Raw genomic sequence first — 12386 nt, forward strand, 5'->3', positions numbered from 1 at the left:
GTTGAAAGAAGATTGGACATGGCCTGGCAATCAGTTTGTCAATCATTATGTCCTCGATTCGCTTCTCTTACTCCACGCACCTTGTAGAAAAGCAGCCAGAGAGACCGTCGCTATGATGGTCCAGACGCCACGCTCGCCGAGCGGAACATCGCGCTCCCGACGCAGAGCCTTCTTCTCGTCATCACTCAGCTTGACTGGAAGACCGTGGCTTGCTTCAGGGTCGGAACTGCGCGCGGCAACTTCGTACAGCCGAGGGTCTTTCGCCACGAGCATGCCGCGAATGAGCTGCTTGACGTCGACAAATAGGAACTCTCTGACGAATTTCCGAGCATCCTCTTCGAGCTGCGCGTCACTGAGTTGACCTAGATGCAAAAGTCAGCGCTGAGACATGTGGTGTCTTTCGAGACTAGACGCTGGCAGCCCGCCACTCGGAGCTGAGAGGCCGTTGACCTACCGAGTGGGTTGTCATGGAATGTCTGAGCATAGGATTGTCTTCGCGGCGCGGGGCGACTCGCAGGATGCACATCACTCAACGGCGTTGACATGGCAAAAGAATTCGCAGTTGCCATGTTTTCATGGTGGTATCGAAGCACCGGGATATGCCTGGTCACTAGGGAATAACGAAGACTCAGGGCCGACTAGGTTGAAAGGGCGATCTTCCAACAAGGCAAGGCATTTCTCGGCCTACGGCCCCGGACCAACGGTCAGCATGTTATATATGAATGCGCCCATTCTTTAGGCTCACACCAACTTTCGGTGTACTGTGCCAGCCCGGTCTCAATAGTGGCTGGAAGACTCCTGCAGGTCGGTCACACAGATTCATCTATTGCGGTCGTCGGGCTTTTGTAGCGGAGGGCACAGCGTCTCCCCGAGAAGCATACCACGCACATGCTTCTCCGGACCACGGAAATGGGATGAGCTCGAGAGAGATCAGTCGTCATTCGTATTGAACACGGATGCCGACACTCGTTCATAGTTTAGCTCGGTGGTCGCCTGCAATGCTGACTTCAACGGTGACCAGTGTCAGGGCCAGGCAGGCAATGGTTGAGTTGCATCTCGCCCAGCATTGAACGTCATCGGGGAGAGTGAGGCGAGTTGACAGGATGGTTGCCCAAGGTAGCTGTGAGCCTTGTGGCTTGTCCAAGTCATTTGGGATGAGCTGCGCCTTGTTGGTGAAGGCAATGATGCTTGGGTGGTACTGGTTGAAGGATCACTCTTGCTGATCTTGAGGCTTTACAGTCAGCCACCAGCACACTATTGGCTAGGTGCTGCAGCGATGCCGTTGTGAGTGTGTCACACTTGTGTTGATGCCCCCGAGATCAGCGAATCCTGCACTGCAGCTAGGTCGCGGTGCCCTTCGTTAAACTTCTGGGCAACCTCCCCCGCGTTTGCTGCCGTCGAGCTGCACAGGGCTGTGCCAAGAGGCGGGTGTTGGGCCGTTTTCGCCGGTGATAGGATGACGATCTCAATGCACGTTGACGCTATAGTAGCCTGTCCGCGTACCGTGAGTATGCTGTGTGCCTTGTGTCCAGGCAATCCGGTATCGCCTGGCTGGAGCCTGGAAGTCGCCGTTAAAATAGCGACCAGGGCCTTGATGCTCGCGCCCAGATTGCTCCCCCTGCCTGTGTGAAGGGTTCAGGTGACACCTCCGCCTCTTGAAGGCCATGTGCGTGTAGTTGCGATGCAGCTGACTGATTTCGGCGGCTTGCCACTTTTCTGTCTACCTGACGTTAGCTAGGATTTTCAGATTATTTCCATCCCGTCTGAACTCTCGAGTACCCCGTCACGACGACAACTTGAAGGCTATCCTTGTACTTCGCGTCGTGTTCAAAGTTCACTGCAATAGAGCCATTTTAACATTCGGGGGGAACCCATTCTTGCTGCTTAAATTTACCGTCGTCTTCATCCGAATGGCTGGGCAGATCAACTGTGTCGACAACCATGGATCCAGGAAGCATAGCTGCCCTTGTGGCTGCGGCCATCGAAGTGACCGGCAAGCTGTTCATAGGCATTGGAAAGTTCACAAATGATCAACGAGAGGTTCCGGCTGCAATCAACGACTTCAAAGAGCGGATCCAGACGCTGCAAGCTTCTCTGAAGATGCTCGCTTCGGTGCTTGCCCCTCGAGCACACCATCAGCTGCCTTTCGAGAAGGAGCACCGCCAAAATATTGCGCAAATCCTCAGGTCGTGCAAGACTGCGATCGAACGTCTCAGAATGGAGCTTCCGGAACTCACAGACAGCCCCGGCTTTTTGGGAAGAACAAAAACGACTATAGTTATGACGATCAAGTCGGGGGTGATTCAAGGTCTGCTCTCGCACATCAGCTCCTACGCCCAGGTCTTGCAACTGAGCGTCAGTACTCTGTCACTGTAGGTTGACCAGCTTCTGAACACAGACATACTCCCCTCGCTAATACATTGAAAGAGGATCATTACGCGCACAACAGAAATCACAAGACGAGGTTCAAAAGGAGATCAAAAAGCTTACGCAACAAATCCGATCTGCCGACCTGTTCGCGAACCATGCTTGGACCCGACGCCCAAGCGCAATAAGCTGGGGCGATACGGAGACACGCTTTGACGACACTGAGGCGTTGAAGCAAGAGATCCATGCGTGGAGGATATCTGCAGATGACGTTGCGGCGGCTGCGACCTTGCAGGACTCGAAGAATAATTTATCAGACACTTCGCTGGCCCAACTGATATCGGGAAGGTCGTCCATTCGAACAGCGCCCTCGACGATAGGCGTCGAATCAGACCCGAAATTTGATGACTGGGACCCGCAGCCGCATAGAAGGGGGACCAGCCTGGGCCGCGACATCCTCGAGGTGCAGTACGAAGAAAACCAAAGCATTGTACAACAGTTGGAGGACTGTGGCATCTTTCTCCGGGCGTCGTCGTTTCAGAAGAGAGGTATTGAAATGAGAGAGCAGCTCTGCAGTCCGAACCACGGCGTAGAGTTTCCGTTTAACGATCGAGCCGCTATGAAGGAAAAACTTGCCGACATTCTCCTTTCGTGTGAAACGAGCGCCGAAGATTCAGAGGCCCAGGGTATTCTGCAAGGCGTCCTCGCCGAGGAGGCTGTTCAGCCGGAAGACCAGCAGGACCAAGTCCGACTTGGCCGTTTATACCACAAGCTTGGCAGCCTTTTCCGCCGGCACGGCAACCTGGACCAAGCCGAAGAGTTCCTGAGTCGAGCTCTCGAAGACAGACGAAATTCCGGTACCGTACCTGCTCTTGAAGTCCATCAAACTGCGGAGCTTCTGGTCGATGTTCTGCAAGAGCAAGGCAAGTTTGACGAGGCTCGAGGAATCCGGAAACGACTCCGGCAGATATACCCAGACGAGAACAACGATAGCCCAGTAGAAAGCAATGAGCTGTCGAGAGCATATGCTTGGTGCACCGAACACGGGTTCGATATCGACGCTGAGACTTTCAGCTTCAACGCCTACAGTGAGGAGCTCAACACGACGCCAGTGCACCTGGCTCTCACTGAACGTGATACCGAGATCCTGCCTCTGATGGTAAAGCATGTAGCTCATCTGGACGATGAAAGTCACGAGAACCTAGCCACACCTCTTTTGCTGGCTGCCTCAACGAGGAATCGTCTATCGGTCGAGATACTTCTCCAGTACGGCGCCAACGTCGATCATCGAGACAGTCACGGCATGAGCCCTCTCCATCGATGCCAAACTCGAGAAGGGGGCGTGCAAGTGGCCACTCTTCTCCTTGACAAGTGTCCGGATGTACTGGACATGGTTGACAAGCAGGGTAAAACAGCCCTGTACATGGCCTGCGAGAAGGGAAACAGAGAGATGGTCAAGTTCTTGCTCGGGAGGGGCGCTGATCCCAACATTTGCCAGAGGACACCGGGTACGGAACGAGCCAGCACTGAGAATGTGTGCACGCCGCTCATTGCCGCGATCAAAGACGTGCCAGATTACACGTGCAAAGTTGCCATTGTGGAGGATCTTCTTGTTCATAAGGCGAACCCACAATTGACTGATGCGTACGGTGAAACTGCTTTCGTAGCAGCAAACGGTCTTGGGCTGCCTCGAGACATAATCAAAGATCTGCTGCACAGGTACGCTCCACCTCCCGGGCGGAGATCAAGCAGTTTTTCGGAGTCGACACGGCAGACAGGTTCCTCATGCGGGAGCGACGCAGGGTCGACGAGACGAAGAGGACTGAGGCTAGGCTCTCTGTTGAGCAAGACTAGAAGCCAACAGTCTGACAGGAGTTGAGTAGGATCGACCGTCAAGGACCAGAAACTGCAAGCCGGGAGCAGTACTGAGGAGTAATGATACCATTTTGTACTTGGGAGGTAGAGGTTTTGGCGGATTTGATGGCTGGTGATGCTGGGAGAATGTGTGGGCCACTATGTCTATGTACGGGGGCGACAGCGCGAGTAGCGAGTGGATTAACGGTGCAGCGATTCAATATACCTAGGATAGTCAGTAAACCAGCAAGAGCCCCACCATCTTCGTCATTCGAGCCCAGTGTCCACTGGAGCTTGACCTGGTCAATCAATGACCACGCTCACTCACTCTGTTGAGGCAGGCACGCGCACACAGCCTTACCTCTCTGGGATCCCGAATAAACCCCCTACCTGAGACCCCAAACTTCACTATTCGGGCTGGAACGAGACGACTGAGGTCACTGATCAAATATTGTCGAGCCATATCGACTGGATGGGCCACGAGTGAAGACAGCCTTGAGCGATCAGCTATCAAAACCCCGCGGCACAGCCTTGCCAGGTCCTTCATGAAGAGATTCACACATATCCAGCCACAAAACTTTCCAACATGTCGTCGAAAGCCCAACTGAAGTCCATAGCGGACTTGGTGAAACAGTCCAAATGGGACGACGCAGTACAAAAGGCCACCGACTTTCTAGGGAACGATCCCAAGAATTATCAAGCGTGAGACTACTCTCAGCCTAACAATGCACCTCACCCTAACGCTTGGTCTAGAAACCTGCTTCTTGCGTTTGCTCTGGACAAGAAGAGCAAGTTTGACGAAGCCGAAAAAGCCTACAGAGCAGCGGCGGCTCTCAAACCCCAGGACAGCCAGGCATGGCAGGGTCTCATCAAGCTGTTCGAGAAGCAGGGACCGCAAAAGATCTCGGGTTACAAGCAAGCAGCTCTCAGCCTCGCCGAGATTTGGCGTGACGCCGACGAGATGTACAAGTGTCAAGACGTAATTGACAAGTTCATTGACTACGCACGAGCACACGGCGACCGCACACAATACGTGGACGCCCTAGACCTCATCCTGCCAGACAGTCCCATCTACCCTGCCCTCGAAGGTCGCGTTGCCCACCCTGCCAAGACCTACGACACTATGGCGCAGATCATTGAGACGGATGAAAAGAAACGCATTAACACGCTCATTGGTGAAAGGAGGACAAGAATAGGCGCTCGCGTTGCCGAGGTCACGCTCGAGGTCAAGCGTGAAGTGCTCGGCAGCAGCAAGCTCGCTCACGTATACCAACAGCTCATCATCTGGAGCAGCGATGACGATGTTCGACGAAAGTATGAGGAGAAGCTTCTCCAGTGGTGGCACACTATGCTTCTCGTGTCGCCTCCTGGACCACAAAAAGCAGAGGCGCTGCAAACAGTTCTTCGGCTTTCTCTCGACATGGTCATTATCAAGCACCCATTCCAGCTCGCTTGGGAAATTGCCATCAACTGGAAAGACGGGCCCGAAATACGCGACTGGGACGTCAACATGCTGCGAGACTACTGCACCTTCTTTCCTGAGACGGATCTGTACAAGGTCATCACCGGCTATCTGACGAGCTCAATCTCTCCCTTCCCGAAGCCCGTTCCGACAGACATGGAAGCCAGTGAGACTGAAGATGAGAGCGAAGACGACGATGGAGGCGGCGTGTCAATGGTGCCACTGACCGATGACGACCGGCTTTTCATGATGATTGACGGCATCGCGACTGCAGACTCGATATTTGCCTACCGTCTGATGGGCGAATACTACCAGCACCTCGAAGAACACGAAAGCATTGTCGAGCTTATGCGCAAGGCTCAGAAGCATCTTGCTACCGAGCGCATCAGGACTGGCGTGCCATTCCACCACACGGGCGATGCTTATGCATTGTTCTTGGGAACCGCCCTTGTCTTTTACCAATCTCCTCGCCACCATACGGAAGCCAAGTCTCTATTCGAGGGCGTCCTGGCGCACGACCCATCCTCGACTGCTGCACTGATAGGCATCGGTCTTATCTATGAGGAAGAGGAAGACTACGACGATGCCGTCGACTTCTTGGAGCGGGCTGTGGGCCGGGACCCGAGCAACTTGCGCATCAAGACCGAAGCAGCGTGGGTGAAGGCACTCAAGGGAGACTACGAACTTGCCCGTGCGGAGCTTGAGGCGTCACTGCCCTTGATTGAGAAGAAGGGCCAGACTTCCAAGGAGCTCCTAGCTCTGACGCAGTACCGACTTGGTTCGTGCATTTGGAACCTCGACACGTCCAAAGCGGCGCGCAAGAGTCGGACAGGAGCCTATGCCTACTTCTTGGACGCTCTCAAGAACGACCTCAATTTGGCGCCCGCGTATACCAGCCTCGGTGTCTACTACGCTGAATATGCCAAGGACAAGAAGCGGGCAAGGCGGTGTTTCCAAAAGGCCGTCGAGCTGTCTTCGTCCGAAGTCACCGCCGCTGAGCGTCTTGCGCGTTCCTTCGCCGACGAAGGTGATTGGGATCGCGTTGAACTCGTTGCTCAGCGCGTAGTCGACTCTGGAAAGGTCAAGCCGCCGCCCGGATCTAAGCGAAAGGGCATCAGCTGGCCATTCGCTGCACTCGGTGTCGCGGAACTCAACAAACAGGACTATCACAAGGCCATTGTGTCTTTCCAGTCTGCCCTACGGGTGTCGCCAGAGGACTATCATTCGTGGGTTGGCCTCGGCGAAAGTTACTACTCGTCCGGCCGGTACATTGCCGGCATGAAGGCGACACTGAACGCACAAAAGTTGGAGGAGACGATCTCAGCCGACAAGCTTGGCGACACATGGTTCACCAAGTACATGCTTGCTAACATCAAGCGAGAGCTAGGGGAGTACGATGAGTCTATTGTCCTATACCGTGAGGTTCTTGACGGCAGAGTTGGCGAGGACGGGGTGGCCATTGCGCTCATGCAGACGCTCGTAGAGAATGCGCTCGATGGTGTTGAAAAGGGCTTCTTCGGCAAGTCAGTGGAACTGGCACTGGAGACCATCTCCTTTGCAGCCAAAGCTGATGACAGCGTCGTCAAGACATTCAACTACTGGAAGACCCTGGGAGATGCGTGCTCTGTCTTTTCAGCTGTGCAGAGCCGAGCGGCAGATTTCCCGGGCGAGGCTGTCACGGCAATCATCGAAAAGGGGGCCGAAGATGCCTACGCCCTCTTGGCCGACATCGATCACGTTGATGCCACTGTTGTCTCTGCCAAGGGTCTGTTCTCCGAGGATGAGAGGCTCGGTGTCGACCTGACGAGGTGCATTCATGCGACGATCCTCTGCCACAAGCGAGCTATCCACGAGTCGGCGACCGACATACACGCGCAAGCCGTAGCGTACTACAACCTAGGCTGGGCCGAGCACCGAGCCCACATCTGCCTGCCCTCCAGCATCAGGAAGAAGTCGAGCGTCTATCTCAGGGCTTCGATGCGCTGCTTCAAGCGGGCCATCGAGCTCGAGGCCGGCAACTCGGAATTCTGGAACTCGTTGGGTGTCGTTACGAGCGAGATCAGCCCGGCCGTTGCGCAGCATTCCTTCGTCCGCAGCGTTCACCTTAACGAGAGGAGCCCTGTGGCGTGGGCTAATCTTGGCACTCTGGCCTTGCTGCAGAACGATGTCAGGCTCGCCAACGAAGCATTCACGCGGGCGCAATCCACGGATCCCGACTACGCACACGCGTGGCTGGGCCAGGGCTTCGTCGCTCTGCTGCTCGGGGAGCCAAAGGAAGCTCGCGGCCTGTTCACGCACGCCATGGACATTGCAGAGTCATCGTCTGCTCTGACGCGGCGGCAGTACTCTGTGGCCATATTTGACCACATTCTCACGACGCCTCTCAACTTTACCATCTCGTCGCTCATACAGCCCGTGTTTGCACTGAGCCAGCTGAACAGGCTCAAGCCCCAGGATCTCGCCTATGGGCACTTGTCGAGCCTCTTCAGAGAGCGAACACGGGACAACGCGCCTGCCGTCGCCGTGCTGGAAAAGATCTGCGGCGTACTGGAGACCGACTACGAGCTGACCGAGTCGGCTCAGTCCCTCGCGCGTTTCGCTCTCGCCAGGACGGATCTCGCTCGACTGTACCTGGCCGCCGGCTCCTACGAGCAAGCCATTGAATGCGGCGACCTGGCGATCCAGCTCAGCAGCGACGAGTCGGACAACGAACTCACCATGGACGAGCGCAAGAAGGCGCGGCTCTCAGCCCACCTGACGGTCGGTCTGGCGCAATACTACAGCCAGGACATGGCCGAGTCGCTGCGCTGCTTCGAGGCGGCGCTCAGCGAGTCGGACAACAACCCCGACGCCGTCTGCCTCCTGGCGCAGGTGCTGTGGGCCGCCGGCCGCGAGGACTCGCGCGAGAGGGCGCGCTCGGCGCTGTTCGAAGTCATCGAGGCGCACCCGGACCACGTCCCGGCGGTTCTGCTCCTGGGCGTCATCGCCCTGCTCGACGATGACGAGGAGTCGGTCGAGGCCGTCGTTGCCGAGCTGCAGGGTCTCCGGACCAGCGACAAGGTGCAGCCGTCGGAGCACTCGCAGCTCGGCGCGGTGCTGAGCGCCATTGCCGCGCTCGGCGCCGACGCCGCTGAGGAGGAGGGCGGGGAGGTCCTGACCCAGGCGCAGACGGACATTATGCTGTACCCCCACCTGCCGCACGGATGGTCGAGGCTCGCGGATGCCGGCGGCGACGACTACGCAGCGGATACGGCACTGCAGGTGGCGCTGAAGGCGGTGCCGCCACGGGGGACGCTCGAGGCGGCGGACCTGGCGAGGGCGTACGCCGGTACGGGCAAGGCGGCGGATGCGCAGATTGCCATCCACCTGGCGCCGTGGGCTAGGGAGGGATGGACGGCGTTGCGCGATGCTATTTCGGCTTGACAGGGTGACATGAAAGGGGCCATGCACGGGAACTGGATGTAGACGTGATTATGATGAATCAATGTGGTGCTGCCAGACATGATCTGGATGCACTGGGTATCTGATGCTCGAACTCCTGCGATGCCATGTTGTCGTTGTCGGGAGCAACCCGCCGTACACTCTTGTCGACCGGTCCGACTCTTGGCGACCGCTCCCCAAGCAAACCAGATCACGGCCCCGACCCGGCGTCCGAACACACAGCCTCCCTCAACCTCGTCAACCGCCCCTCGACCCACGGTCGCTGCCAGGCCTCAATCTTGCCGCCGAGCACGACGCAATTGTCGGGCGTCAACAGCAGGGTGCCCCTCGCGACCCTGGTACCGCGGCGAATGAGCATCTTCTCGCCAATGGCCGTGACGCCGACGCCGATCCTCTCGATCCTCGTCAGCTCCATGGCGTAGACGTTCTGGCCACGACAGTCCTGCAGTACGAGCCTGTGCGTGGCATTCGCGGCCGCCGCGGCAGACGCTCTGGTCGAGGGCTGCTGCTGCTGCTGCGGTTGCTGTGTTTGCTGCGTCGTCGCCGTGTCGCCGAGGTCGTCACCGTCGACGACATCGTTGGTCGGCAGGCGGATGATCTCGCGGCCGCGGGTGCCCTCGCCGCGCTCGAGGGCCTCGAGGGCCTCGACCTGCTCCCAGCGGCTGCGCGACAGGTTCTCGACGTCGGCGACCTGGACGTGGACGTCGGCGGCGAGGGTGCGCTCAGGGGTCGTCGGGGCGGCGAGGTCGGGCGGGAAGGCGGCGGCGTGGGCCGGGTCGAGGAGGGCCGGGGTCGTGAGGTCGGCGGCGAGGAGGCGGGCTTTGGCGGTGGCGACGAGGGACGGCAGCGGCGGCGGCGGGTGGCGCGTGCCCAGCAGGGCGGTGAGCCAGGGCGTGGTCGGGGTTGGGTAGTGGGCTGCTTGGAGGGCGAGGCGTAGCTGGAGGGCGAGGTCCATGGTGCGGTGATGAGGTGTTGGAGTCTTGGTGCTACTGGCCGTAAGCTACCCACCCACCTACCTAGGTAGGTACCTGGTAGGCACTTGTCTGTGCCTGGATCGCAGGTTCTTTCTGTGCCTGGATCGCAGGTGCTTTCTGTACCTGGACCAGGTGCTTTCTGTGCCTGGACCAGGTGCTTTCTGTACCTGGACCTCTCTCTGGCAGGGCTGAAAGGGACTTCCAGCCTTGTCCAGCGCCTCGTGCCTAAGGCTCCGGTGCCCCGCGGCAGTGACGGCGTACTGGGAAGGCGCTGTCAAGACCCCGCGTTGCTGACACAGCAGCTTAGTGCTGCCTGCCTTCCCTCCTCACCTTACCTACCTCCTTTGGGACCTCAAAAGGCAAGAGAGCAGGAGATCAAGAGAAGAGGAGAGGAGAGGTGAGGAGAGGAATGAGATCACGAACACGGCTGCCGAAGCTCCCGCCCCGTCAGAGCCTCGAAACCTTCCTCGGCATCTTCTCACCTGACCTCTCCACACAGCCAAAGCCAACAAGCACAAGCCGTCGGACGGAGTCCAGTGAGACAACTCTACACACAACCAATATGCGACATCGGATCGAATCACTAATCCTTCCGACTTTGTTCACGATACAGACCATGACTTTCTCCGCCAAATACTGTGTACTCCTATGACGCTCCACCAAATACTCCCATGACTCTCCGCCAAGGACTGACACGATCGCCTTCTTAGCCCCGTTCCCCATCGTCGTCGGAGCCTTTGTGTCATCATCCGGAAGCTTTGCCGTGTGCATCGACCCAGCCCTCGGTATCATCTGGAACCACTATGACTGATGGCGCTCAGGGTGCTTCCGCCTGGGACGCCAGCACTGCACACTGCGCCGCCCACGTCTCGTTCGGAGAATGAGACGCCATGCAGCCCTCCTGCCGTACCACACACCCTTTCATGCGGGTGACTCCCTGGGTATAAAACTTGGTTGTCCGGATCACGAACCTAATCTTCACTGCAAAAAATAGTGTAGCAAAAAAGATCGCCCTCTATATCACCACACAATCACCCGGCATAACCATACAACAACCATGGCACCCCTCGTTTTCGTCGTCGGCGGCACCGGTGCCCAGGGCATCCCCGTCATCCGTGGCCTCGTCCAGGACGGCGCCTACCGCGTGCGTGCCCTCACGCGGGACCTCAACTCGCCGCGCGCCAAGCAGCTGCTGGCGCTCGGCAACGTCGAGCTCCAGGAGGGCTCCTTTGCCAGCGAGACGGACCTGCGCGCCGGCTTTCGCGGCGCCCAGGCCGCCTTTGTCAACATTGACGGCTTCAACGCGGGCGAGAAGACGGAGATGTTCTGGGCCATGCGGTCGTACGAGGTCGCCCTCGAGGCCGGGCTTGGCTTCTTCGTCTACGGCAACCTCGACTACGTCTATAAGAAGAGCGGCTACGACGCCCGCTTCCGCACCGGCCACTACGACGGCAAGGGCCGCATCGGCGAGTGGATCCGCCTGCAGAACGCCGACAATGCCGGCCGCATGAAGGCCGCCATCTTCACGACGGGCCCCTACATGGCCATGGCCATGGCCGCCTACACGCCCATGTCGCCGCGCATCGAGGACGGCGTCGTCACCTGGCGCGTGCCCCTCGGCGACGGTGCCGTCGCCCACGTCGACCTCGACGACTGCGCGCACTACGTCCGCTGGCTCTTCGACCACCAGGACCGCGCCAGCGGCCTCGACCTCGAGGTCGCCATCGACCTCATCCCCTACGCCGACCTCGCGCGCGCCTTTGAGACGGTCACCGGCCACCCGGCGCGCTACATCGACACGTCGCTCGACGACTACTGGTCCGCCAGCGCCATGGGCGACGGCTCCCGCGCGTCGGCCTACAACTCGGACCTCAGCGATCCCGCCGCCATGACGCAGCGCCAGAATTTTACCGGCTTCTGGACCATGTGGAAGCACTCGGGCGGCAACAAGGGCGTCGTGCGCCGCGACTTGGCGCTCCTCGACGAGATCCACCCCGGCCGCGTCAAGACGGCCGAGGAATTCTTTCGGCGCGAGGACGCCCGGGGGCGCGCCGCGGGCCTCGGGACTCTCTGGTAACGGGTCAATAACCTGCGGCCTGTGCTGAAGCTTGCTGAGGACGGCATGAGGGGGCGGATCTGAGGGGGGGCGGGGGGTGCATAGGGGGTTCTGGGCGGTCCTGAGGGTTGCCGAGCGGCATGTCGGCGCATTAGGTACACGAGGTTGGGAGGCCAGATTGCATTTAATTTACACAGCATGTTGAGCGAATATATATGACATATACATGGCA

At 58.4% G+C, this 12386-nt stretch overlaps 5 protein-coding genes across 5 annotated transcripts in view; 3 read left to right on the forward strand and 2 right to left on the reverse strand.

The window, feature by feature from the left end:
• The window catches only part of VDBG_03645 (sugar transporter), a gene marked incomplete at both ends in the record, with an annotated part of 2346 nt that extends 1777 nt beyond the window's left edge, over positions 1-569 (reverse strand). The window contains 2 exons of the mRNA XM_003005646.1: positions 81-362; positions 455-569. Coding sequence (XP_003005692.1) covers positions 81-362; positions 455-569 — 397 coding nt within the window. The remainder of the gene's footprint in view (positions 1-80; positions 363-454) is intronic.
• Positions 570-2280: 1711 nt separating this feature from the next.
• Positions 2281-4221, forward strand: VDBG_03646 (conserved hypothetical protein; the record flags this gene model as incomplete). Its single annotated transcript, XM_003005647.1, has 3 exons — positions 2281-2372; positions 2428-4086; positions 4146-4221. The coding sequence occupies 3 exons, from the start codon at positions 2281-2283 to the stop codon at positions 4219-4221; spliced, it is 1827 nt and encodes a 608-aa protein (XP_003005693.1).
• A 586-nt stretch (positions 4222-4807) lies between these two features.
• VDBG_03647 (superkiller protein) lies at positions 4808-9106 on the forward strand (the record flags this gene model as incomplete). Its single annotated transcript, XM_003005648.1, has 2 exons — positions 4808-4923; positions 4975-9106. The coding sequence occupies 2 exons, from the start codon at positions 4808-4810 to the stop codon at positions 9104-9106; spliced, it is 4248 nt and encodes a 1415-aa protein (XP_003005694.1).
• A 208-nt stretch (positions 9107-9314) lies between these two features.
• On the reverse strand, positions 9315-10079 carry VDBG_03648 (conserved hypothetical protein; the record flags this gene model as incomplete). The annotated part of the gene is made up of 1 exon (XM_003005649.1): positions 9315-10079. One exon carries the CDS (start codon positions 10077-10079, stop codon positions 9315-9317), a length of 765 nt encoding a protein of 254 aa, XP_003005695.1.
• A 1076-nt stretch (positions 10080-11155) lies between these two features.
• VDBG_03649 (NmrA family protein) lies at positions 11156-12175 on the forward strand (the record flags this gene model as incomplete). The annotated part of the gene is made up of 1 exon (XM_003005650.1): positions 11156-12175. One exon carries the CDS (start codon positions 11156-11158, stop codon positions 12173-12175), a length of 1020 nt encoding a protein of 339 aa, XP_003005696.1.
• Positions 12176-12386: the final 211 nt, after the last annotated feature.

Source organism: Verticillium alfalfae, genomic scaffold (assembly GCF_000150825.1).
Source record: "Verticillium alfalfae VaMs.102 supercont1.4 genomic scaffold, whole genome shotgun sequence".
NCBI lineage: Eukaryota > Fungi > Ascomycota > Sordariomycetes > Glomerellales > Plectosphaerellaceae > Verticillium > Verticillium alfalfae.